General features: G+C 59.3%; 1 protein-coding gene across 1 annotated transcript in view; it reads right to left on the bottom strand.

Annotated features, from left to right (window-relative positions):
* The window catches only part of CSPG4 (chondroitin sulfate proteoglycan 4), a 35,517-nt gene extending 10,445 nt beyond the window's left edge, over positions 1–25,072 (bottom strand). The window contains exons 1-3 of the mRNA XM_018066268.1: positions 24,867–25,072; positions 5,893–6,056; positions 699–4,226 (exon numbers count right to left, since the gene is read on the bottom strand). Of these exons, the coding sequence (XP_017921757.1) occupies positions 699–4,226; positions 5,893–6,056; positions 24,867–24,954 (3,780 nt within the window). The 5' untranslated portion in view covers positions 24,955–25,072. The remainder of the gene's footprint in view (positions 1–698; positions 4,227–5,892; positions 6,057–24,866) is intronic.

Genomic DNA, 25,370 nt, shown 5'->3' with positions numbered 1-25,370 from the left:
AGCTGCCTTCTCCTGGGCAAAGACTTCCAGCCACCAGACATGTTTAGTCACCATCTGCCCCGAAGTCTCAACAGCTTCAACAACCACAAGAGGCTCAGAAGCTAGCAGCTTACTCTCAGTAGAAGAATAAGCCCAGAGAGGGCAAGTGACTGGTGTGAGATCACACAGCAAGGCAGTGGACCTACCGGATGGCCTGTGGTTGCTCAGTGAGGTTCCTGGGTGGTCAGCAGCCCTCAAGGCCTGGTCTGAGGTCCAGGAAAAGAACTGAGGATGCAGGATCTGGCTGACGGGGTGGGTGTAGGGGGGAGCCAAACCTGCCTCTAAGGCCTGTAATCCTCAAAGTCCGCACCCATCAAAACCCTTCAGACAGCCCACTCCTATTAGAGTGCATATTCTCAGGCTCCAAATCAGGGTCTGTGGTCTGGGTAGAGCCCAGGAATCTGCATGTCGGCCACAGCGTGTACATGTGTGCATGTGACATGTGGAGGAATATGCAACCCACAGGCAGCCGTGCATACAAAACACTGCCCAGAAACCCTCAGGCACACAACATACAGATGCACAGGTGCACACCCAAGGCACATACACACACCTGGTCACACCCCAAACCATCCAAGCAAGCATGCCTGGCATGACTGCTCAGGTTAGGGGCCCCATTTACCCGGCCCAGACCCCTGCTCAGGCCCCCAGCCCTTTACCTCCAGCAGGTCCCTTCTGATCTCAGCTGCCTCTCCCTGGAAGACATAGATCTTCTTGTGCCGGACCAGGTGCAGGGGGGCCACTGGCCCCTCGACGGCAATGGCCACTTGCAGGGTGGCTTCCGTGTGCACAGGCCCTGCCTCCACAGAAAAGGCCAGGGTATCACGGGGACTGAGGCTGCCATTGTGGTTGTAGAGAATGGCCTTCTCCAGCAGGTCCTGCTGGGTGAAGCTGGTGACAGGCTGGCCGGCCCGGAGCAGCTGCCCCCAGCGTGGACCGGCTGTGACCTGGTAGTGGACCTCCTCTCCACTGCGGATATCTAGATTGGTGTCCAGGGGGAGCACGTCTGTGTCAATGGTGCCCTGGCCTCCTTGAGGGACCACCAGGCTGGAGCCATTGGCCACGCGGAGGTAGGGCTCCGAGGCCTGCACTTCGAGCAGCGCGGTGGCCTGGTGCTGCCCGTCGGACACCTGCAGCTGGATCCAGCCGCGGTCGGCCCCCGAGTGCACAAACAGGACCCGCCGGTTCCTGAGATCCTCCTGGGTGAAGCGGTATATGGGCCGAGAGGGCTCGTCCACAGCCACGATACTGCCGAAGAGGAGGTCCTTGCGGGTCAGCACCAGCTGAGCATCTGCAAAGCCAGAGTCGGCGTCGCTGAAGGCCACATCGTCCGTGGTCAGCAGCCGCTGCCCGCCACGAGCCACGTGGAAGATGCGGCTGATGGTCTGCACAGGAGCATGATCGTTCACGGGCTGGATGGCCACGCGGAAGACACCCCGTACCTCCTCCCAGGCCATGTCACTGCTGCCCTCGCCCTGGCGGGTAGCCACAAAGGGGATGTCATCTTCCGTGGTCTCGGAGTTGTCGTGCTGGTAGACCAGCCGGCCGTGCAGCAGGTCCTCGTTGGTGAAGGAGGTCACCACGGTGGCCTCGTCCTGTGCATCTCGCCACACCAACCTGCCATGGCGGGGTCGCTCCATGACCTCATAGAGGTAGCTGGCGCTGTTGAGACTCTTGACGAAGAGATGGTCAGCAGAGAGGATGCCCTCCCCGCCCTCGGGCACCGAGAGGAGGACATTGGTGAGGACGGGGGCATCCGGGTCACCGCCAATGTGGATGGGGAAGGTGTACAGCGGGGAGAAGTGCGGCGGGGCTGTGACGCGGAAACGGAAGGCGTCCTCGACTGCCTCTGAGGCACGAGCTGTGGCCCCATAAGTCACCCGGCCAGCCCGCAGGTCGTCCTGGGTGAAGCTCTGGCCATCTGACAGCCGCGTGCCCTGAAGTTGAAGATTGCCCTTCCTGGGGGCCTGGACCACCTCATAGTGGAAAGTGGTGGGGCTCGGGCCTGCCTCCTCCAGGGTGGCTTCCAGGTGGGCTGTGGTGAGGGCCTCCTGCTGGGTGTTCTGGGTGTGCAGCGGCTCCAGTCGCAGCAGCCGCACTGTGGCTCTCTGGACCGTCACTGGGAAGGTCAGATTGCTCAGGGCCTCCTGGCCCACCTGCACCTCTAGGGCCACGCTCTCCACTGTGTCCTCGGCGTGGTGCTGCGGGTCGGTGCTCAGGTACCTTATGCGGCCCTGCTCCACGTCCCGCTGGTGGAAGGCCCGTGTAGATCGCCACTCGGTGCCCTCTGCCCCGCCTGCCCCCTGCTTCTGCAGCTCCCCCGACTGCAGGGCCCCGGTGACTCGGAACAGCACGCTCACATCCTGCCCCACGGCATTGGTCTCCACCGACAGGTTGGCGGGCAAGATAGGTGCAGCGGAGCCCTGGGCCAGGTGCAGCCCCGTGTTGTGGAGGACTTGAATGGCTGGCCTGACGGCCACCACCTTCAGCGTGACTGGGGGGCTGGCTTGCAGCCCATCGCTGACCCGGAATGTCAGGTCTGGGGCGGGCCCGCCGCGATGGACGTAGACTAGGCTGCCTGCCTCCAGCTCCCGGCAGGAAAACTCGGTTGCTGGCTCCCCGGGCTGGTCTTGGCGCTCCACGGGTAGGCTGGCAGGGGCACCGAGGAGCTGGAAGGTGAGGCCCTCACAGACGGAGTCTGGGTCGTAGGCCTGGAAGACCTCTGGCCCCAGGGGCTTCTGAGTGTGCTCCAGGATCACCATGAGGCTGCCGTGCGGGAAGATGACGCGAGGTGGGTCATTGACAGGGTTCACCTGAATGGGCAGGATGTACGTTTGGCCCCTGCGAAGGCAGGAAGGCACGGCCCCCCGAGTTGTCACTGACACCTCAAGGACCAGCTGGTCGGAGGGGTCCTCAGAGCCATCATGGATGAAGCGGGCCTTGCGGTTCACCACGTCCAGAAGGGTGAACATCTTCCGTGCCTGGGCGCCCGGAATGTCGAGCTCCAGCTCGCCGTGGCGGGCCCCGCGGCTCACGCTGAACAGTACCTGGGACTTGCGCAGCTCAGCCTCATTCAGGTCCAGTGTGGGCTGCACGTGCCGCCACTCCAGCCAGGCTGTACCGCCCTCAGCCACCACCAGCGGGCTGACGGTCAGCAGCTGGGTGAAATTGGCAAAGACTGGAGGCAGCCCCTGTTCTGGCACGCAGGGCTCGGGCAGCTCCATGGCCGACCACACCTCAGGCGCCAGGGTGGAGAAAGCTTCGTATGGGCCGTAGGCGTCCTCCTCGTACTCATCTTCCTCCAGCCTGCAGCCGGCTGCCATGTTGCGGGTCAGCCAGGCTTCCCGGAGCCCCTGCCTCTGACTGTTGATACTGAGATCCTCCATGCAGCCCAGGAGGGAGACGTTGACAGCCAGGCCCAGGCGGTGCTCCTGGAGGTGGCGAGAGGCCTCAGCATCCAGCCCCCCAAGGAGGAGATTGCCTCGTGGCTCCAGGTAGCTGAGGACCCCACGGTTGGAAGTCCGTGTGGGGTACTGGTCCACAGAGATTTCCAGCTGGTGAGCATCCACGTGGACGCTGACCTCGTGGGGCTGCCCGTCGGCCACAGGCACGCTGTTGTGGAGCAGCACAGTGCCCTGGCCCTTCTCCACCACAGCCCGCAAGTGGCCCTCAAATATGTCCACATAGATGAAGTCCCCCTGCCGGCCCCCAGCTTGGAAGGCCAGGGGCGCCTTCTGGCTCCGTGTAGTGAGTGTAAACTCCAGGGTGCCTTCATCCCGAGTGCCCCAGGCAGGGAAGGCAGCCAGCGAGTAGGGCCCAGAGAAGCCCATGGCCACGTCGTCACCAGCAGAGAACTCCTCGGCACAGCCCTCAGGCACATCCGCCGTCAGCGGCCGAAGGAGGCTGCGGCCATTGAGGGTGGCCGTGTGGAGGCAACCCCGCAGGGATCGGCTGGCTCTCGTCAGGTAGGGTAGGTCAAGGCTCCCCGTGCCCCCCAGGAAGAGCCCATAGGGGACCTCCAGGGTAGCGCCCTGGACTGGGGCTGAGGCATTCAGGAGCCCGTCGACTGACAGCAAGGCCCAGCCGTCTGACACGGTCAGCTCCGCGATGTGCGGGACAGAGTCGCTCAGCAGCGTCTCTGCCGGGGTCTGCACCCTCACCTCCTCCTGGCCCAGGAGAAGTCGGACCTGAGGAGACACGGTGGGAAAGGAAGCAGATTGCAACCAGTACTTCTGCGGTAAAAGCGTAACTGGCTCCCCACACTTGGGGTCCCCCGAGCTGAGGGCCTAGGACAAGCGCTTCTCAGACCACTCCCCTCTCTTTCCTGCCAGCTCTTTACTCATCCCCCAAACCCTCCCCAAAGTGATTTCTGAACCAGGCCTGGATGGGCTCAGGGGACCCTGATGTGAATCAGATGTGGTCCCTGCCCACGCAGACCTGTCACATGGCAAGATGCTTTCCTAGAGATTCAGCCTAAATTCTTGTATGTCTCCCCTCTTTCCTTAGGTGAGAGGTGCCAGAAAAACCACCTTGGAATACAGAGGATTCCTCCCCTGGAATAATGGGCACCTGAGAATCCCTTGCTGTGTCCCCCAAGTAGAGCAAAACACCTTGGAGTCACTGAGGCAGATAGGCTCATTGCTCAGGGATGGGGCACCCAACCAGATGCTCTGTGTTTTGCCCTGTCCAAGAGGGGTGGTCCTTGGGGAGAGAAGGTTCTGTCTCTAGGACATTGACACAGAACTGGCTCTGGTGCGGGGCTCCCACAGCCAGATGGTAGGATGGGTGGTGGCAGAGTATGGAAACTGAAAGAGCAGAACCCTACGAACTTATGGCCTTAGGAGTCCGAGTATGGAGCACCTTTCTAGGAGTGTGGCATCAATATACCTGGCAGGAAGAAAGAACATCAGTGCAAGGTTGTACCAGGCCATGTTCAACAGTGACACCTTGTGGCAGTGAGAAGCAATGGCAGCATCAGATGGACAGAGGGGACCAGAGTCCTCTCCCCACTGGAGTGTGGAAACAGATGGCTCCCCCAAAGACAGACTAAGACCTCATGTCCTCAAACTCTTCATGGTTAGGGGAAAGCCTCTAGAGACAGCCAGAAGACTCTTTGCAAATAAAACTTGTGGTGACTTGAACAATGAAATAAAATTAAGGAAGCTGTGGGGCTTCCCAGGTGGCTCAGTGGTAAAGAATCCTCCTGCTAATGCAGAAGACATGGGTTCAATCCCTGGGTCAGGAAGATCCCCTGGAGAAGGAAATGGCTACCTGTTCCAGTATTCTTGCCTGGAGAACCCCATGGACAGAGGAGCCTGGCAGGCTACAATCCATGGGCTCACAAAAAAGCTGGACATGACTTAGTGTCTGAACAATAGCAGTAGCATTCTTGGTTGTTCCATCACCGACAGACAGTGGTGATACTGTCACAGTGGGGATAGAGGGTGGCCAGGGCTTTGCCAGAGGCATGCACAAGGGTGCTGGGACCCAGGAGAGGGGAATCCGCCCAGGTGAGGAAGGGGTGCCCATGCTGAGACTTCGTGTAGGGAATGAATGAAGCTTGCATCAGGCAGAGTACTGAGCAAAGGCCTGGCAAGAGCAAGAGGCCACGGGATGGCAGAGAATGGAGAGCAGGCGGGGTGCTCAGAACACCGAGGACCGGCGAGGGGTCGTGGTGAGAAGCGTGGCTGGAGAGCAAACGGGCAGAGCCGGTTCCTGAGGGCGCTCACACGACTGTCCATCTCAGAGCGGGGCGGCGGGGGGCAGTGAAGTGACACGCTCAAGGTCACAGCTGGCCGGTGGGGGTGTGCACTGGAAGCTAGAGAAGGAGTCCAGCAGGGCGACATCACTGACCTGCAGGCGTCCGGAGTAGAGCTGCAGGAGCAGGTAGTCAGCCGGGCCTGCGGCCAGGAGAAGCAGGGCCTCGGGCTGTGCCGTGGAAAACTCCAGCTGTAGGTGTATGCTGGTCAGAGCCGTGGCTACAGGCACCTCCAAGTGGTTCTCTCCGAAGAAGGAGGCTGTGCGGAGGAGAGAGCTGTGGTGAAGCGTGGCCCTGTGCTTGGAGGAGGAAAGGAGGTGGAGGCTGGCGGTAGGGAGGGCGCTTCAGGCCGGGGCTCCCCCTTGGTTCTCCACGGTGCCCCTTGTGGCCTCAGCTGGTCCTGGCGCCAGAAGGCACGGCCTTGCCTCATGTCCAGCCCGGACCCTGGCTCTGAAGGAGGTCAGACCCAGCAATCCCAAGCATCGATGTCTCCTCCTTGGGGGTTTCTGGGGCCAGAGGCTTCTGCCAGCTCCGGCTCTCTTCCCCTGGGCCCTAGAGGAATCCCCATCCTGGGTCTGGCTCCTTCCTGGCTCAAAGGGAAACCATCACTGGCCTAATCAAGTGGCCCAATGGCCACAACCCCCAGGGATGAAGCGCTAGGAGAACCCCTGCTACCCAGACTGATGCCTGCTCAGATTCTTTCTCCGAGGTGCCCATTTGGTTTAGCTCCTGGATTGGCTGGCCACGGCTGAGCCCTGGTGGCGGTGAGTCCACTGAAGAGCAAAGGCTCTGAGCCCAGATGGAGAGCATGTGTGATGCCAGACCCAAGAGGGGCCAAAGCTTCCTCCATCACCCTGTATTGCTTCCTGCTGCTTAGCTATTAATGGTTCCTGGTGAGCTGTCAGATCCGGCCCCATTATTTCCACCGCGGCCCGGAAGCCAGGGTTCAGCTGAGTTCTCCAAGCCTGGGTCTCAGACTGAAGGCAAGGCCTAGGAGGGGCTGACAGTATGATGGGCCTCCCAAGACAGGAGGTCATATTTGGGGTTTCCCAGGGTCACTGTGTAGGCCCTACACTGGGACACCTCCTCTTTTTAAGTTGTCACCCCCTCCAGGAAATTTCTCCAAATGAGCTTCCCTTGGCCTCTAGCCTGCTGCCACAATTTCTGGTCCATTCCTTTCATGGAGACTAGTGCCAAATATAATACTGACTCTGCCTCCTTGATGTCCAGGGCTGGGGTGGGGTAAGGGGAGACAGGAGGGGGTTAAAAAGATGATTCATCCTCCTTGATCTTCTCTTAAATCCTCTGTGAGTCAGTGAAGGCTGTTGGCCTCATTAGGGATGATCTGAAACCAGCCTTCTACACGTTGTTCCCTGGGGGGGTGGGGGTGGGGGGGGTGGGTCTGAGCCAGCTAACATGCACCTGAGGAAGCTGCATCAGCCACTGGAGGAGTCCCAGACTTGTGTGCCCTAAGGGTAGTCAACACAGCCTGTAGAGATGGAGGGATGCCCAAGAAAGATGAAGTTCTCCCCTTCAGGCTGAGCTGAAATCCCTTCTACTTATCCCCTCTTGCCAGCACTTGCTGGCCACACCAGAGCCTTCTCTAGGAAGCTAAAAAAAAATCAAAGCAAAAGTGCAAAGCCATCTACGTGGACACAGCCCGGTGGGCCCAACACATCTCGGTGTCCACGAGGGACAGACCAGGGGACTGGCAGCTGGCAGGCACCTACAGGGGTGTTTTAGCTGCAAGGTCACGGATTCCGAGGGACAAAATGCAGCAGACTAAGCTGGGGGCAGCCGCAGCGCAAGGAGCGGAGGCAGGTGGCCCCCGTGGGATGGAGCCACCATCACAGCGAAGCTCAGAATGGCTGGCAAGAGATGACCGTCACATTTTCAGGAATGTTGTAAGCCAGGTGATGCTGCCCAGTGAGCTTATTTATACCATGGAAAGAGGCAAAACACACCGATCAGGGCTCCCTGTCTTCCGGAGTGCCTGTTGTTAAACCCTCACTGGCTAACGTGCACTGGCTGGGGGTCCCTTTGCTTCCCAACTGTGTGTGAGTGAGCACAGACCCTCACTCACACTCCCTTTCACTAAAGGTGGATGTCAACCTGCCAGGGCGTGGTCCAGCTGGGGACCAGGCAGGAACTGAAGCAGCTGGCTGGCTCTAACCGTTGAACCACCTGCCTACAGCGCCCTCCTGGCACGGGGGAGTACCAGCCTGTTTGGTCTGGTTCTCCAGGCCAGAGTGGGAGGGCGACAGGAAGCAGAGGTGCTTTCCAGAGAGAGCTGGGGTCTGAATGGGCCCATTGAGGGGCTGGGCCCTGCTGTTTCCTGTGGGGCCACGCAGGAAGGGCTCACACAGGCTGCCTTGTGCAGCCGGGAGCACACAGGCTGGGAAGCCCCCTCACCCCAACAGAGGCCTCTGAGGCCTTGCTGGCTGGGGTTTTGGAAACTCTGATAGTGCCATTCCCCCCCATCCCCTGGTCTTCTGCCGCCTCTCTGTCTCTGATGGGTGGCAGTGGTAAGAACCAAGAGTCCCTGTCCTGGGCGGTAGGCCGGGGGAACAGTTGGAGAGGGCCTTCAAATGGAGAAGGCAGGCAGGATAAAGATGGCATGAGCTAGGAATCAATCCTGGAGGGCTTCCTGGGGGAGGTGAGGGTTATGTACAGGAGCGGAGAAGGGGGGAAATGGGCAATCTCAGAGGGAAGCAAGGCCAAGAGGCTGGCGGGGATGTACAGGTTCTGGAAATGCTGAAGACAGAGGAGTAGAGAGGAAAGCAGCAGGGGCCACACCAGGCTCGGCAGCCTGATAGGGATGCTAGGGCAGCGCGGGGGAGAGAGGAGGCCTCATTACAGCCTGGAGGCCTGGCCTTGACTCTCCTGGGTCAAGAAGGCCCATGATTCATTAAAACACCAGTTCAGGCATGCAGCAGCTATGTGGGCTCTCCTCTGGGCCAGAAGGGGCCCAATTCAGGCCTCAGTGTCACCATTCTGTAAAATGGCACCCCTCCCCACTCTCTCCCACTCCTGTCTGTAGGGATTAGTCCTGGAAGTCCCTTTCTGGCCTGAGGTCTGCTCTCAAAGGTGAGTGTGCAGAAGGTCAATGGTGTGGGCTGCTTGGGCAGCTCCAAGCTTTTGGCATGGGGGGATCAGGATGCCTCAGAGGGCCTGAGGGACAAGCAGGAGGGGCAGGACGAGTGCCCCAGGTATGAGTTTCTCTGCCTGGAAGAAGGCACACCAGGCGGGTGTCCTGGGCGGCGCAGATGTGTACTCGCCTGTGTATGTGAGTGTGTGGGTGGCTGCTGGGAGTATGTTTTGGGTTTGCGTAAGGCTGTGTGTTTGTGCATGTGTGCGCGTGTGGGCCGGGAGCTGCCAGGACAGAGCAATGATTGTGCCCAGGCCTGTCTTGCCCCTCGGTGCCTGCCTGCCTTCCTGCTCTGGGTTCCATGAAAGGGGCAGTGTATTCCTGGAGGGATGCCACCCCTCCCGCCCGGCACCCATCCGCCCAAGAGGTTTGCTGAAGGTGGAGAATCCCACAGCTCCCCGCCCTTCCTGCCCACGAACAGGGCGCTGCTGTCTGGGTTCAGGGCGGGTGCCTCCATCCCTCTTCCTGAGACGAGGGCTGGGGGCACAGAAGGAGTCTGTCTCCATCCCCGCCGCACCCCCTCCTTACACACGGAGATGAAGCCTAGGCCCAGGTCCCCCAACAAGCCACCCCCTGGCAGAGCATTGGCTATGCTGGCATCTCCTGGCTCCCTGGGCCACTCCTAGGATGTTTGAGTGAGGACCGGGTCCCTGTCCCTGGGGGACCCCAAACATGAGGCTTACTTGCATCGTGGCGTTCAGCCCTCTACTTGGCAGCAGGATTTTGGCCTCTCAGTCTCTCTCAGGCTCCCCAATAACCCCCCAGGCCAGGGCCAGGGGCTCAAGCAAAGGTGCCTTTCCAGTCCTGGGGCTGCTACAGACCCAGCTCCTTCCAGGTCCTCGGAACCCCTGGGGCTGGCAAAGTTTGTCTCTCCCTGTCTCTGTCCCACGACTCCCTTGCCTCTGCCTCTGCTCATCTACTTCTCTCCTTCTCTTGGTCTTCAGCCCCCTCTTCCCCTTCCCATCCCGGCTGTAACTCAGGGCACCACCCTCGCCCTAGGACAGTCCAGAGAGCCAGACCTGCTCCCCCGCCCAGCCCTGGGACCCCCATCGCTTGGTGATGGTTGTACAATATCAAGGCTCTCTGTGGCCCTTGCCTGGAGGAAGGCACTTGGCTTCCACTTACCAGACAGACAACTGAGGCTTCAGAGGAGAAGCAATTTGACAGAAGCTGAAAGCCTATAGCTCCGGGCCTTGCCGCCTTTCACAGCCCTGCCTGCTAGGCACCCCACCCCACCCACCCCGGGCAATCAATTTCTGCGTGCCCCGCTTCCATCACATTCCTGGTTGCCTGGGGGCAGCCAGGCAGCCCTGCAGCTGGCATGCGTCATGGGCAGCAGCAGCATTCCTGGGTGTCTGCTGCCGCCTGACTTTATAAGGGAGAAAGTTCGGGAGCCCAGAGCTGCTGGGCAGGATGGCCGGTGGGGAATGCCTGGCCCTGCAGTCAAGGGTGAGCGGTGGGGGGCCTGGACCAGGGGATGTGGGCGGGGTTCAGCTAGTGGCGCTGAGATGGAGCAGGAGGTGAGAGGTGGGCGGGGAGAAAAGTGGGAGCCCATACATTCACTCGCTCATCATTCATTCACCAAAATAATAACGCAGCGATGGGAATGGAAACGGGGAACTAAGTCGAGAGACACAGAAAGCCTGAGAAAGGTAGTAAAAGTGAGCTTAAAAAATAAAGACCCCCTCTCCTCCACAAAGACTGAATTCAGGAATCCAGACGGAGGCCTGAGGTAGGAGATGGAGGAAGAAAAACCAAGAGCGAGCAGGCAGGATGTGGGACAGGAGCAGGGAGACCCGCCAGCCAGCTGGGGGAGGAGGGGTCCCGCTCTGCGGTGAAGCTGGGCTTCTCCTCCAGGGCCTCTCAGGGTTTGGCCCCAGGGATGACAGATCCTGTTTCTAACCAGATCCTGGGTAGGCAGTGGTGAGGCTGGGAGAGTCCCTCTGAGGGAATCCGAGGGGCTGCAGAGAGCGCCAAGGCAGGGCTGAAGGGCTCTCTGTCTCCCCTCGTTGGGGTGTGTGTGGGGCCCACCTGCGGGCTGAATGTGGCCCTGTGTGCGAGCAGGGATGGGCTGGGTGCTCTGCCCCGTCACCCAGGCTCCCTGGACCTCATGCCTCATCCCCTCCTCTCGCACCTCCAAGGGGCTCATTTTTTCTTTACCAGCACTGTTCCCAAGCCAGGGAACCTCTGGGGAGGCCCGGGTTGGGTGGAAAGTTCCCTCTGATTCAGAACCAGAGTTTCCGCCCCCAGGATTGCCAGCGAGGCTCATGTTCCCGCCACCGCCCCTCACCCCTACCATTTCGGAGCTGGGAAAGCGAAAGTGTGGGGATGAGAACTCGACCCCACAAAGCACAGCAGACCCCCGAACGACCTCAGTGGGCTGCATGTGGGCATTAGTGTGCCTGAGTGCACGTCAGCGCCATGCATCACGGCGGGCTGAGGGCAGGTGAGGATTCGGCACCGTGGGCCCAGTCTGGCTCTGGACACTGGACCATAACTCCCTGGCTACACCTGCTCCCAGGGCCCCCAGGTGAGGGGGAAGCTGCCACCGCATCTACTCAGGTGCCTGACCTTCCCTCATCACATCCCATAGTCCCCCAAGCCTCAGCCTTCCCAAACCAAGCTATGACCTTCCACCCAGGCTGTTTCCACTGAAGATAACAAGGAGGAAAGTTAGAGCAATGACTTCAGGTCAGACCAAGAGGACAGTGTAACCTGCCCATGGTGATGACACTGGGGTCGTAAAGCCAAGGCTAGGTGGCTTAGCACCTGCCAGGGCTGGCGCCTAGAAGATGCTCACACACCTGCAGACCCACAGCGCTCACGGCACTGGCTCTGCTGCCCTGATTCCAGACCAGAGAGTGACCAGAGCCATCCCAGTGGCCCGCCAACCACCCACACCTCTCCTGCCCCGCAAGCCATGGCTGTAGGAACAATAGCTTATGGGAGTCAACTTCTGCGTGGCTTCCCTCGTGGCTCATGGTAAAGAACCCACCTGGAATGCGGGAGGCCTGGGTGCTGTCCCTGGGTTGGGAAGATCCCCTGGAGAAGGGAACGGCTATCTGCTCCCAGTAATCTTGCCTCGAGAATCCCATGGACAGAGGAGCCTGGTGGGCTGCAGTCTATGGGGTGGCAGAGTCAGGCACAATGGAGCAACTTTCACTTTCACTTTCATGGGAGCTAAAAAAGCAGCCTTCTTCTTGGGAGACAATAGCTGTCTCCACAGAGTGCAGGAATGCTGGGTCCTCCTGCCCACCTCCCCATCTCAACACAACAGAGACCTCACTGGGGTCAAGACGACCCCGCCCTTCCTCACTCCAAGAACTCTTGAGCTCTGAGACTCCCTCTTGGGGTACTTAATCTCTTCAGTTGCCTTTCTGGCTCCTTGCAAGGCCCAAAAGGCCAAAGCAGGACAACAGTTTCCTTAGCTATTGGCTGATCTCTGACCCTGGTCGCTGGCCTTGGCTATCATCTAATCAAGCATCCGGAGGCCACCTGTGCTGAGCGGCATACGCTGGGGAGCATTTCCAATTCACAGACCCCCTGTGGAAGGTGAGCACCCTGAAGAGGGATGGGTGGGGGTGGGAGATGCCGAGCCTGGTCCACAGGCACCAACAGGGGCAGGGCTGGTGCCCTGGGCACCCAGTCACGTGTTCCATCCCTGGGGCCACGTGGGGCACAGAGGAAGTGGGAGGGAAAATGAGAGGTTTTGCTGGAAGCAGCAGCCCAGCGTCCACCCAGGCTGGAGGGCTGGGGTGGGGAGGAAGCAGGGCCCTCAATGAAGTCTTTGTGGAGACTCTGCTGCTCCCTGGGGTGGGGCGGCCGCGGTGCGGAGCAATTCCCAGCGGCTTTTCCTTGCCTTGTAATTTGCCTCGTTCTAGGGCGGCTGGGTGGATTTCCATGCCCTTTTCCACATCCCCTTCCCTCCGGCTTTCTTGGCCACAGAAGCAAGGTGGGATCCTCATCTCAGTGGGCCCGAGCTGAGAAGAAAGATAGGGAAGGACCCTTGCCTGGCGTCGGGCCTGCAGCCCCCAGCCCCCATCAGGGTCCTTGTGAGGTTGCTCCCATTTTACAGGTGAGGAAACCGAGGCTCGACGGCAGTCCTCTGTGTTAGGGTGTCAAGATGGGCTGCGGCCAGGCTGGGATTCAAGCCCCCATGCATGTGGTTCCAGAGCTGGGTGCTGCGGATTCAGGGAGGGGTGTGTGCACATGGAAGCACGGAGGGGAGTGGGGTTAGTTACTGTCTGTGAATCGGAAGTGGAGCATCTGCTTCTGGCCCCAGCAGGAGGAGGGTGTGAGAGCTGGCCCCCTGCCTGGGCAAGACACAATTTTTCCCTTCCCTTCCTGTCCTTGGGGGCTCCCTCTCTCAGGGTTGGGGGTGGAGGTGGGAGGGAGTGAGCGGGGCGGGGGAGCATCTGCTTGCCATGGGTGGTTTGGCAGCCGGCCTTTCCCAGTGTGGCTGGCTTGGGGCCGGCTGGACCAGGGAAGGACCTTCTTCAAGGCTGGCTGAAGGCGGCACGTTCCAGAAACCAGTGATAAGTGCTACTCATGCCCACTGGGGTCTTGGAGGTCAGAGAAGAGGGTGGAGAGGCAGGGGTGTGGGCTCTGCCCAGGGTGAGATGGGGCTCTCTGGCGGGCCAGCCCCTGTTGTGGCCAGAAGCCAGAGCCCAGACGCCTGTTGCTCATCTCCAAGTCTCCCCATCGTTCTGGGCTGAGAAACCGCTGAGGGCAGGGCTGCCGGAGAGATGTCTCAGGGCTTCCCCCAGCCTGGCAGGCAGATCTTGGAGACAGTGAGTGTGCAAGCTGGGATGGGGATACTGGAAGCAGTGACTGTGGGTTTGGACAGAGGCCTGGCCCCATTTGGCTCAGATTGTGCTCAACAGGCTGAGTGCCTCAGAGAAGCCACCACCATCTGTGCCTCAGTTCCCCCACCTGAAATATACGATAGAGGGGTGGGGTGACCCCACAGACAAAAGTCCCACATCCAGGAGACTGGGGGAAGCAGAGGCTTGGATCAGGGATCACCAACCAACCTATACACACACCCTTGGCCTCTGGCCAGCCCAGGCCAGCAGAAAGTGGCTGGTGGAGAGGTGTGATCGCTACAGCAGGCAGAGCATGGCTGCCTCCGGCCCGAGTGGCCACAGGCCTGGCTAGACTGGAGGCTCTGGAGGGCAGGACCCAGTGCCTATATCCGCAGGTGAGCTCATATGCCATCCTGGAGGCCCACACACATGCGCCAGCAGGGAAACATCGGCACCCAAGGGGATGCAGGGACAACGATGGTGACGTGCCCGCAGCATGGCTTTCCCATCAGCACTGCTGTCTGACAGCAGACAGGCCGAGAAGCAAGTCCCTGGCGCCGGTGTTGTGCCCACAGGAGTGTGTGGCCTCAGAGGGTGGACCAGGAAACCTCAGTGCCCTGGCTGGGGGCCTCTGTGCTAACCAGGATCCACCAAGATCCCCAGACTGACACCCCCTGCCCCACTGCTGGGCAGGCCTGACTCCTCTTGGAATAGTTCCTAGCCTAGCACTCTCACCTGCCAGCTCTGTAGACCCCTCCAGCCTGTCAGCACCCACTGAGCTGTGCCCCATCCCTGGCCCCCTCTCTCCAGCCCCCTACTTCTCCCCGGGGTTCAGGCACTGACTCTTTGCTCTGGTACACCTATCTGTGTCCCCAGCACCAAGTCTCCAGGGCTCTGGGCCTGCCTGCCAATGCCCTCTGGACATTTACACCAGGAACACCCATGGGGAGCCCCCCAAACCCAAGTCCACTTGTTCAAGCCAGACTCAGCATCATCTATCCTCCAACTTGCTCACCACCCAGTGAAGGGCCCATAGGCACCCACTGCTGGGCAGAAATCCAAAAGTCACTCTGACCCTCTCCCTCCTCCTGACCTTGAATGAACTTCCCATCCATTCAGCCCCTTCACAGTCCTTCAAATGTGTCTCCCATCCTGCCTCCCTGTGCCATTCCGCAAGACAGATGGTCACCATCCCTCGCCTGGCTTAATGAATTTCCTGCCTCCCTTTGTTAATCGCAGCCACAGTTAGCCTAAACTGAGTCGCTCCATCATCCTTGCTCGCCTGGATGCCTTCTATGGCTCCCCAGTGCCTCCCACCGAGCCCCCAGTCTTCTGGTGTGGCATTGAAGATGCTGGGTGACCCTGTTCCCACCCTGCCAGGCTCTCCTGTTCACTCCTCCAAACACCCAAAAGTACCAGGCTCACCAGACCTCGGCTGTTTTCCCTCCACACCTGACAGGTCTGCACTCCGGCCTTTGCTCAGGCTGGGCCTTCTGCCCAGCAAGCTCTCCTTTCCCTTTTGGCTGTGAAATGCCCTCGTGCTCCTTCAGGAAAGACAGGCTCCCCACCCTTCCCCAGCCCTTGGCTCCTTCTCCCGCATTTGGGGTGCAAAGAGACTCCACCACAGCTTGAGGAGTTGTGTGACTGTCACCTCTGTTAACACTGTGAGTCTCAGGGACAAGACTGGTGATGGGAGGTGGCGAGAAAGGGAGGAGAAGGCCTGGCCGGGCAGGAGGGGGCCGTGTTCCCTGGCTGACCCAGCCGGGAGGGGTTGCACCTGACAGGCTTGCCCCAGTTCTGCCCCTCCAACTTGTCTTACCTCCGGGCTTGCTTCCAGTCCCCCTCTGCCCTCCGGGGCCCCAGTGCCTGCAGGTTGGGGCAGGGTGGGGAGGGGTGGGACACAATGGCTGGTGCAGCAAGGCACTGCCCCAGCCGGGGAGTGCTTTTCTGGGCCTGTGGTGACAGTCTGGTGCTTGTTTTGAAAGAAAATAGACTCTGAGCCCCTATTTATAGCTGGAGGCCACAGCCGCAGACAGGAGATGGATGGCGTTTGAGGCTGTGCAGGCCCTTGCGCAGGCAGGGGCCGGGGGTGGAGCCATTCCCAGGCCCCCTGCCCCCCTTTCTCAGCCTCCAAGCAAACTGTCTGAGGGATCCTAACGTTCCCTGGGACAGGATGCAGCCTGCGCTCTGGGGGCGGGAAGGAGGGGGCTTGGGTGACGAGGATGGAAATTTTCTCGCAGAATGGGTCCCTGGGGCCCAGAGTCCATGGTGGGAATGGCTGGAGGTGAGGGTGTGTGATGTCTAGGAGTCTAGGAGGTGGAGAAGGGCCTGTGGAGAGTGCGGGTGCCATCTGCCATTGCGACTGGGTGATGGAAGGAGAACAGGCCAGGGCCAGAGAGATGGGACAGCCAGAGAGGGCCAGCAGCGGTGGGGAGAGAGATGGAGAGACAGCCTTGGGGAGAGATGGGGAGAGGCGGGGGTTTGGGGCCGAGCTGCAGCCCAGCTGACATGGTGAACAGAGGGGAGTGGGGGGAGCAGGGGAAAGTGGGGGTTCTGTACCACAGAAAGTCTTCATGGTGCTCTGCGCAGACTGGCCAGTGCATGTCGGCTCCAGGTGAGGAAGGGCAGGAATCAGGCGTCTCTGTGGCCTGTACCCCGGAAGGCCAGGCCTCTGCCTGCTCCCACCACACCCAAGGCTGCAGTGTGCCAGGCAGTGCACGGCTGAGAGGCCCCGGGGCCTCTTTGGAGGCAAAGCAAAGCTGTGGGGGCAGAGCTGATGTTGAAGGGCTTTGTTGCCAAGGTCTCTGAAGGGCTGTCCTGAACAGGGGGGCGGGGTTGTTCCAGGACTGCTGGGGACAGGTCTGGGTTCTGACGTGCTGGGTGGGGAGTTCCCTGGGCCTGGAGGGGTTCCAAGCTGAGGCGGTGGCCCGGGCTCACACCTGCCGCCGGCTTCTATTCAGGCCCCTGCCTTGGTTGGGCCGTTGGGGGGTAGGGGTGTCTATAGTCCCGGTCATGTGTCATGGAGTTATAGCCACAACCGGTGACTCAGACAGTTAAAAAAGGAGCAGCTCTGAGCAATGAGTCAATTGGCTCTGGAGGGGCTGGGTGGGTCTAGCTGGTACACGATGGGGTGGTCTGGGTTTATTTTTGGTGGGGTGGGGCTAGGGCCAGGGGGCTGGAAGATGGGAACCGGGGGTGGAGAGGAGCCGTTGCTCTCATCCCAGGAGAACCCCAGGGCTCTGTGCCAACTTAGAAAAATGGTTTCTCCATGCTAGGGAGCTCTGGCAGCCCGGGCCGCCTCTCAGTCCTGTTCTAAGCCCAGCCTGCCTTGCTGTGTGGACCCAGACAAGCAGCTGGCTCTCTCTGGAAAGAAGCAGAGATCTTTCTCCTGCTCTGAAGAGGCTTGAGCTCAGAATTTTAGAGCTGACCTTGGAGAATGGACATCTGACCCAGAGACCCAGACGGACAGAGGTCTGCTCAAGGCCACACAGCAGAGCCAGGTATCCCAAGGGCTGACATTACACATTTGGCTCAAGTCCCTGCAACATCTCTCCTATCCCAGGGCTGTCAACAGTTGGAGGGGCAGGCCTCTGTTCGAGTACCTTCTCCTTGGAAGGGTTCAAGCTGGGCTCCAGATGGGCGTCTGGAAGCATAAGGGCCAGATGCTCAGAGGTGGAACCTGAGCTGGGGACAGGACCCTGGACTCTATTAACGTACCACCAGGGAGCTGGCCAGTCTTTGCCCAACAGTCTGTTCAGGGGATGAAGGCAGAGGATGCCCCCACACTGGGATCATGGCTTGTGGGGCCAAGGCTCTTTACCCAGAGAGTCTGTCCAGTTGGCACTCCCCTAGGCTGCTCACCCCCATCTGCAGCCATTTCCTGAGACCCTCCCTCATCTCTACCAACTCTGATCTCACACATCCACAGACTCAGGCATCACCTATACCTCTGGTGGGTCCAAGCAGCCCAGGCAGGGCAGAGAGAATCCTCAGTTCTCCATTCGAGATCCTCTTGACACAGATGCAGCCACTGCTGCTTGCTGAGTGGCAGTAATAACCCCACAGGAGCTCCGGGGGAATCATCTCACATCACGGGGCCCTGGCCTCCAGCCCCTACCATCACAGGAGCCCGAGAAGGGTGGGCAGAGAGCAGGGAGAAGACAGGCTTCCAGGCTCCCCACCCTATAAAGGTCTTGCTGCCCGCTCCTTCTCTCCATCCCCATCCATCTACTCCTGGGACAGGAGTCATTGGTCACTCATTCACCAGATTGGTTGTGCTGCATCTTGGCTCAACTGTCTCTATCCAAAGGGCCATTAGGCTTTGGGGTGGGGCTCGGAGGGGCTACTCTGCTTCTCCTCACACAGGACAGGTGTGTGGACCTCAGCCCAGTGAGTCAATCAAACGTAGCCTTCCCCTCACCCACCCTGTTCCTTTTGAAGGGTCCTGGGCTGGCTGGCAGGCAGAGGCTGGCTTGACAGCTCCATTTTCCACATCACTTTGCTCCAGACAGACTGTCTTTTAGGGCCACCTCATCCAGTCCCCTGCTTTGGAAACTTTCTCAAAGATTCCTAAGCAGGAACCCTGCACTCCCACCTTGCTCCCATGATGGGCCTTCCCACCTCCAGAAGAAGATAGTAATAATGGAATATTAGCAACCTCAGGAGCAGGCACCTACTGAGTATTTACTCCAGACAAATCCTAAACACACAGGAGGTAGGAATTATTTATCCTATTTTAGAGAGGAGAAAACTGAGGCTCAGAAAGGCCTGGTCTCTTGCATCGAGTGGCTGGGTGGGAACTGAATTCTGAGCTGTCTTCTACCGTGTTCTTGACCAGGTGAGCCTGGCCTCCTGCCTCCCCCAGCCCTGCAGAGCTGAGGACTCAGAGGAGGGAGAGGTGGGGCCTGAGTCAGGATGCGGGGCGGGAGGGAAGAAGCTTACTCTGAGCTGCCCCAAGACGCCCAAAAAGGGTGATTCGTTCCTTCCCTCACGATGGTGAGAAGTGTGTGTGTGTGTGTGTGTGTGTGTGTGCGTGTGTGTGTGTTAGTGTGTCTGGGCCTGAGGCTGGCCTGGCTGACCTCCAGCTGTAGGAGAGCTGCGCTGGCCCCACTCGCTGTACACAGGGAAGGGGCAGGGAGGGGCTGGAGTCGTGGGAATCAACATCCTGGGCCCACTGATATTTATAGCTGCCCCCTCTTGAAATATGGGGAGGAGGGGCTGCTCTTAGGTGGGAACGGAAGTTGGTCTCCTTCTCTCTGCCCCCTCGATCTTCTCAGAGAGCAGGATGGCCCAGGCTAGGGGCCCTGGCTGGGTGGTGGAGCTGGGGACTGTATCCTGAGCTGGGGGCTTCTCCCAGCCTTCTTGCTTGGGGGCTGGACACTCTCCTTGTTAGGAGAGTGTCCTAACAAGCTCCTTAGCCAGGCTGTTGAAAGCAGTCTGTGTGTGTGTGTGCACGTGTGTGCAAGCATGCACACACACATGTGCACACATACCTACTAAGTGTCACATTGATGGAGGTCACAGAACAAGGGCAGGGTCCAGGTAAGAGTAGGGGGAGAAAGGCCTGTAACCCGGCAGAGATGGAGGGTAGGGCCCCAGCAGGGCGGTGGACCAGACTGCAGCCCGCAATAATCAGTGGCTAGAAACGGCAGCCCAAGCAGGGGGTGGTGCTGGAACTGAACCTTGAAGGATGGAGAGAAAAAGAGAGACCAGCTGTAGGCAACAGCGTGGGCAGTGGTGGAAGGGTCCCAGGGATTACGGATTGTTATCTGATGGTCTAGTGCACCAGCCAGACGATGGGACACAGCATAATCCTTGAACGTGGATCCCAGCTGATCTACCGGGGAGAGAGAGGGCCCAGCCACAGCTCTGGGTCCTGCAGGCAGGTGGCACCACAGCGGGTGCTGTAATCTTGATTTGGATTCTTTGTAAGCCAGGAAGTCCTCTCTTGTATCTGACCTGGCTCTCCCCTGCTCTCAGAATGTTTTAACTCAAAGCAATTAATTAGTTTCTACGGAGAAGGCAAATGGCACCCGACTCCAGTATACTTCCCCGGAAAATCCCATGGACGGAGGAGCCTGGTAGGCTGCAGTCCATGGGGTCGCTAAGAGTCGGACACAACTGAGCGACTTTGCTTTCACTTTTCCCTTTCATGCATTGGAGAAGGAAATGGCAACCCACTTCAGTGTTCTTGCCTGGAGAATCCCAGCGATGGGGGAGCCCAGTGGGCTGCCATCTATGGGTCGCACAGAGTTGGACACGACTGACGTGACTTAGCAGCAGCAGCAAGCCTTTTTTACAAAGCCACAGAATGCTTTATCAAAACCTCCATCTATAAACACATGTTCATGGGACTGCTATGCATGAATCAGGGTGGCATAAGCATCCTGTATTCCCAGATATGGGAATGTAAAGTCCTGGAGCACCTCGGACACAGTCTGAAAATCCCTGGTTGGCTCAGTGATCTCTATGCCCCTTGTGGGCCCCGTCCTGGGCTCCGTGAGATTGGGGTGACCTCAGAGAAAAGCAGAGGGGAGGTCTGCCCTCTGGAAGCTGCTGGCCATATGGGGGAGGCCACACCCAAACCAGGATACAAGGACAAGGAGCCGAGAGGCCTACCACCCATCCTGCTAAGGACTTGCTGTCTGACTCTGAGAAAATAGCAGCCCCCTCTGGGTCCTGATTTCCCTACAAATATCCTGGGGGAGCTGGCCTGGGCTGGGGAGTCCCTGCAGTGAAGTCTGGGAAGGGAAGCCACCTCACTGACCACCAGGACACTTAAACCATGAGAGACACACTGAAACAGTTTAGCCTGAGCAGTGGTGGGACGCCTGGCTGATACCCATCAGCACTGGCAGAGCTGGCTCTCTGGCAGGCTGGGAGCGGCAGGGGTGTGGGCAGGAGCTGAGCGGGAAGAAGGAATGGTCAACAGGAGAAAAGCTGTCCAGAACATGGGTGAGCCATGCCACCAAGCCCCCGTGACGGCAGCCCCAGGGCACTCCCCTGCATCTGAGGCAAATGTGGCTTCATTTGCCATCCTAGCTGTTAGGGGTGGGGTGGTAGGCATTCTTGAAGAGGATCTGCTTGGGCCGTGAGGAAGTGGAGAGGGTTTAGAAAGGTGAGGGGCAGTTGTTGGAGGAGTCTGCGGAGATGGACACAGAGATCTGGGGTTCTTAGGGGACTGTCTCTCTCCCCTGGTGGGGGGCTGCCCACCTGGCCTGAGCTGTTGTTGGGGTGAGTGAGAACACCACAGCCCGTGTGCCCAAAGAGTGGCCGGAGGCTAGTTCCTGAGGTTCTCAGAGTCTGTTTCCATATCTGTAAAATGGGAATGTTTTGTGACTTGCAGAGCTGCCATAAGGCTGCAGGACAACATGGCCAGTGCCCATTCCGGGGCTTTCTCTGGAGTTATGGACCCTGTTTGGAGTTATGGACCCTTCTGAGAAGCAGAAAGAGCCACGAAGCCCTACCCTAGGGAGAATCCAAGTTCAAAATTGTTCATATGAATTCAGTTCATTCAAAAATTACTCACATATATTCAGTAATAATGGTACTACAGTTCTTTTGAAACACACCCTAAACCTGTACCTGGAGAAGGAGTCTTTTATTATTATATTTTCTTGGTCTCATCTCAAAGCATGTGGGATCTTAGTTCCCCAACCAGGGATCAAACCTGTGCCTTTTTCATTGCAAGTGCAGACTCCTAACCACTGGACCACCAGGGAGGTCCCTGGAGAAGGAATCTTAACTCTTAAAGGCTCTATAGTACAGGGCACATGCTGGGTCAGGGCATGTTAGAAGCAAAAGGGCAGCTGGATGGGGCGGGAGTCGGGGAGAGGTAGTGAAAATGCTGAGGGACCTGGAAGGGAGGAGACTCAGGCCCCAGACCCAAAGGCCCCCTTGTTTACTTGCTCCTGGCACTGAATAGGAGCCCCAGTGCAGCTCAGCACCGCCTGCCCCCCATCCTGTCCTCACCTCTTTCCCTGAAAGCTCCACCCAGCCCAGGTCTGGGAGCTGGTTTTGTACACAGTTGCGCAGGCCCACAGCTGTGTACGCCAGTGTGTGTCAGGGCTGTTTCCAGTTCCCCCGCCCCCACCCGCCCCCTCCTGGGCAGCACGCCCAGTTCCCTATACACTTCCTCTGAGCGCTCTGCACACCCTACTCCCCTCCCGCCCTTCGTTGGCGGCTTGGCCCACCTGGCGCAGCCCCCTCCTTGGGCCCCCCAGGCGGGCAGCACTGAAAGGCTCTTCTTGTCTTGGCTGGGCAGGCAGGAGGGTGAATGTTGGGAAGGGGGGCTCAGTTATACTTGGTTTTGGAACAGCACTTTCAGAGTCCGGGTGGGCTGGGCCGAGGGCACTGGCCCCTGCCCCGCTCTAGAGCACTAGAGCCCCAGTGTACACACACACAGACACACACACACGACTCAGAGGCTGTCTCTGTCTCCAGTCAGAGATGGTCCCCCAGACCATCCTTAGAGGCAACAGTCTACCCTGGCTCAGTTCCGTGCTTCTGATGCTCCCCTGCCCCCACCCTAGCCCTGCTCTCTAAGACACCCCCATCAGTTCAGGGCCCCCATCCAGATGACACAAGAACCCTCTCCACCTGGCACTCCCTCCTGAGTCCCACTTGTGCCCCTCCTCTTCTGCCTTTCAAAGTCATGCGAGGCAGGCAAGAGGTGCAGAGCCGCTAGCCCGTACGCTCTGTAGCCACTCGGACCTCCCAGTTTTGCTTCTGCTACACCCGCCTCCTGGAACCACATCAGCTCCAACTCAATCTCCCCGATGCTTGTGGCTCTGCCGGGACTCCCACAGGGCTTAGAAGGGAATGGAGACCACACTTACATGCGCACCGGCATAGGGGCCCAAGCCTAGCTGACTACGCAGGTGGGGAGCTCCCACAAAGTGTGACTGGGGGGTTCCTCCTGGGCAGCTGGGCTTCTCTGCGGGTTAGACCACTTTGCTTTCTCCCTGGGCCCTCAGTTTCCCTGTGTGTACAACTGGAAGGTTGGCCCAGGTGGTCTCCAAAGGTGCTTGACTCTCAGGCCCCATGACCTGGATGCTCTGGAATGTTGACGAGTGTGGGGAACGCATCCCAGTGTGCCTCACTCTGGTACCTGAGACTCAGGCTTTTGGGGTAGGCTTCTGGTGTCCAAGATGGGTGGGAGTGATACATTCCGCGCTTAGGGGCTGCCCCTATTGCAGAGACCAGGACAGGGAGCTAAGCCAGGCCTGGGGACAGAGGTGGGCTGCTGGAGGGGAGCTCAGACTGGGAGGAGGCCAGGGTACTAGCTCACCCACCCCCTCACCACTTCCAAATCCCTCCTAAAGGAAGGGGTTGCTGGATGTTTTTAGCCCCACTGGCTGCTCTCCTCTCTAAAACCTGCACTGGCTCCCTACTGCCAGCAGGGCTTAGGCTGTGAGCTGCATTTTGCCATTTCAGGTTTCTGTGCCCCACCCCAGTGGCTCTTACTGGCTTGTGCTCAAAATATACATGCCTTCCATCCAGGCTACTGGCCTCCTTATCTCCGCTCATACCCATCTCAAAGCCTGAGCTCACTGACCCCCTTCCCATCCTCCAAGGTTTAGCTCAAGGATCACCCTCTGTCCCGCCTTAGTTTGCCTCTGAATTTCTTTTCACCACACTCCTCGTCTGGATCTTTGCAGACACGGTAGGAGTTGCTGTTTGAGTTTTAATTTGCTTTTCTGCCTTCTGAATGAGTCCAAGTCCAGTCTGTATTACTGTGCACTCCCGACTGCCCAGCACGATGTCTGCACGTTGTTGATGCTGGGAAGGTATTTGGGAACGGCTCTCAGTTGAAGCCCAAGGAGGTGGGTCCTGGAGTTGCTCCTTTGGCTAGAGGCTGGGGGCTGGGTGTGTACCCATCTCTCTAGCAGCTCAGATGCCCCTTTCCCATCTCTCTAGAGGCTCAGCCTATCACCCACCCTCTGAGACCTTGAAGGATGGGCTCCTTGGGGATGGGAACAGGGAGCCTGGGGATCAGCTCTGACTCACTCCAGTGGGGGGCTCTCCCCTGACTCATTTCCCTTTTGGGTACCATGTGATTACTATCCATTTGAACCGGCTTCCCCATCTGATGGGGAGAGGGGTGTGGCCTAGGTCCTTGGAAGGTAGACTCAGGCCCTTCTTGGGCTCAAAGTTGTTCTTGGGAATGGTCCCGAAAGATGTAGGCTGAAGCACTGATTCATACGTACATGGGTATTAATGACTGATGGGCCCTGAGGCCACAGTTCTTAAGGCATAACTAGACCATGCCTTCACTAAGGGAAGAATGCCATAATGGTGGGATTTCTGGCATTGGAATAGAGACTGGATAAGTCCTAGCACCTCTCAGATGGCATTCCATTTCTGCTGGAGTCAAGCACCAATGGCTGGGACAGAGAGGTGTGCAGGGGGTCGCCCAGGGCTATCTGAGGGGCGCCAGCCCTGCCTCTAGGAGGCTGAAGAGTGGGTGGTCTTGTCTGTCACCAGCTAGGCTTTCTCAGTGAGGAAAGAGAAGACAGGGAGGGGAGGAGGGGGTGGTGGTGAAGACAGAGAATGCACCCGGCGAAGGGGAGCAGGAGCAGAGTGGGGCGCAGCTGGAGGAGACCCAAGGATGCTGGAGGAGGTGGCAGCTGGGGTGCATTCGGGGCCCCACACAGGGTGGGGAGGGTGGCTTCCTCCCTGCCACCCACCTTGCAGCACTCCCCGTTCTTAGCCTGGGTGTTGGAGGTGGGGGACGCCCTGTCACCAGGTGTCCTTTGGGCACTGACTCGGTCACAGAGAGCCTGCTCGACACGGGGAGCCCAGGTGGCACCGGGGCGTCCCCTCTGGGTCTAGAGGACAGGCCTGCACAGAGCCACGCCCTAGGCAAGCAACCCAGGGGCCAACCTCAGATAACCAGAGTCCACTTGGCCCCCAGATGGAGAGGTGTCGCTGGGCATCCTGCCTTCCCTGGGTGGGGGGTGGTGCTGCCAGAGACCCCAGCCGGGGATGGCAGAAGTGTAGCCCCCTCGTTTCCCCATCTGGAGGCCACTCCTGGGTCCCCCTGTCCCTTTTCTCTGCCTAAGAAACCCTTCACCACTCCGCCAGTCTGGGTCGGGGTCTCCGGCCCCTCACTCACCTGTGGATGCTGGTCCCACCAACACAGCGAAGGTCAGAGCCAGGGCCAGGTCGAGGGCTGGAAGCGGGACCCGGGGACCCCAGCGCATCGCGGCGGCGGGCTGGGCAGCGGGAACTTGCGAGGAGCGGAGTCCGGAGCCTGGAGCTTGGACGCCAGAGTCTTCGAGTTGAGAGAACTGGCGCGGGCTGGGGCTCCCGGGCGTCCCGCCGCCTACTTAACGCCGGGGCGGGGCAGGCGCCGACCAGCGCTCCAGTTTCACGCTGGGGCTCTCCCGGCGGCCCCCCCACCCCCAGCCGTCTTAAAGGGCCCGTGCAGGTTCTCCTCCCCGTCGAGGGTGAGAGGATCCTTACAGCTCGGTCAGACCCAGGCTCCAGCTTAAAGATTCAGAACGAAATCCCAGAGGAGCCCGGATTCCCCAGGGCTCCGACTCAAGGGCTCCCGGGAGAACTCCTCTGGGAGGAGATGTGAGCTGGGCTGGTCCCCTCGCTTCTCTGCCCTCTGCTC

The sequence above is a fragment of the Capra hircus genome, chromosome 21 (assembly GCF_001704415.2).
Source record: "Capra hircus breed San Clemente chromosome 21, ASM170441v1, whole genome shotgun sequence".
Taxonomy (NCBI): Eukaryota; Metazoa; Chordata; class Mammalia; order Artiodactyla; family Bovidae; genus Capra; species Capra hircus.
This window is presented reverse-complemented; position numbering and strand designations above follow the sequence as displayed.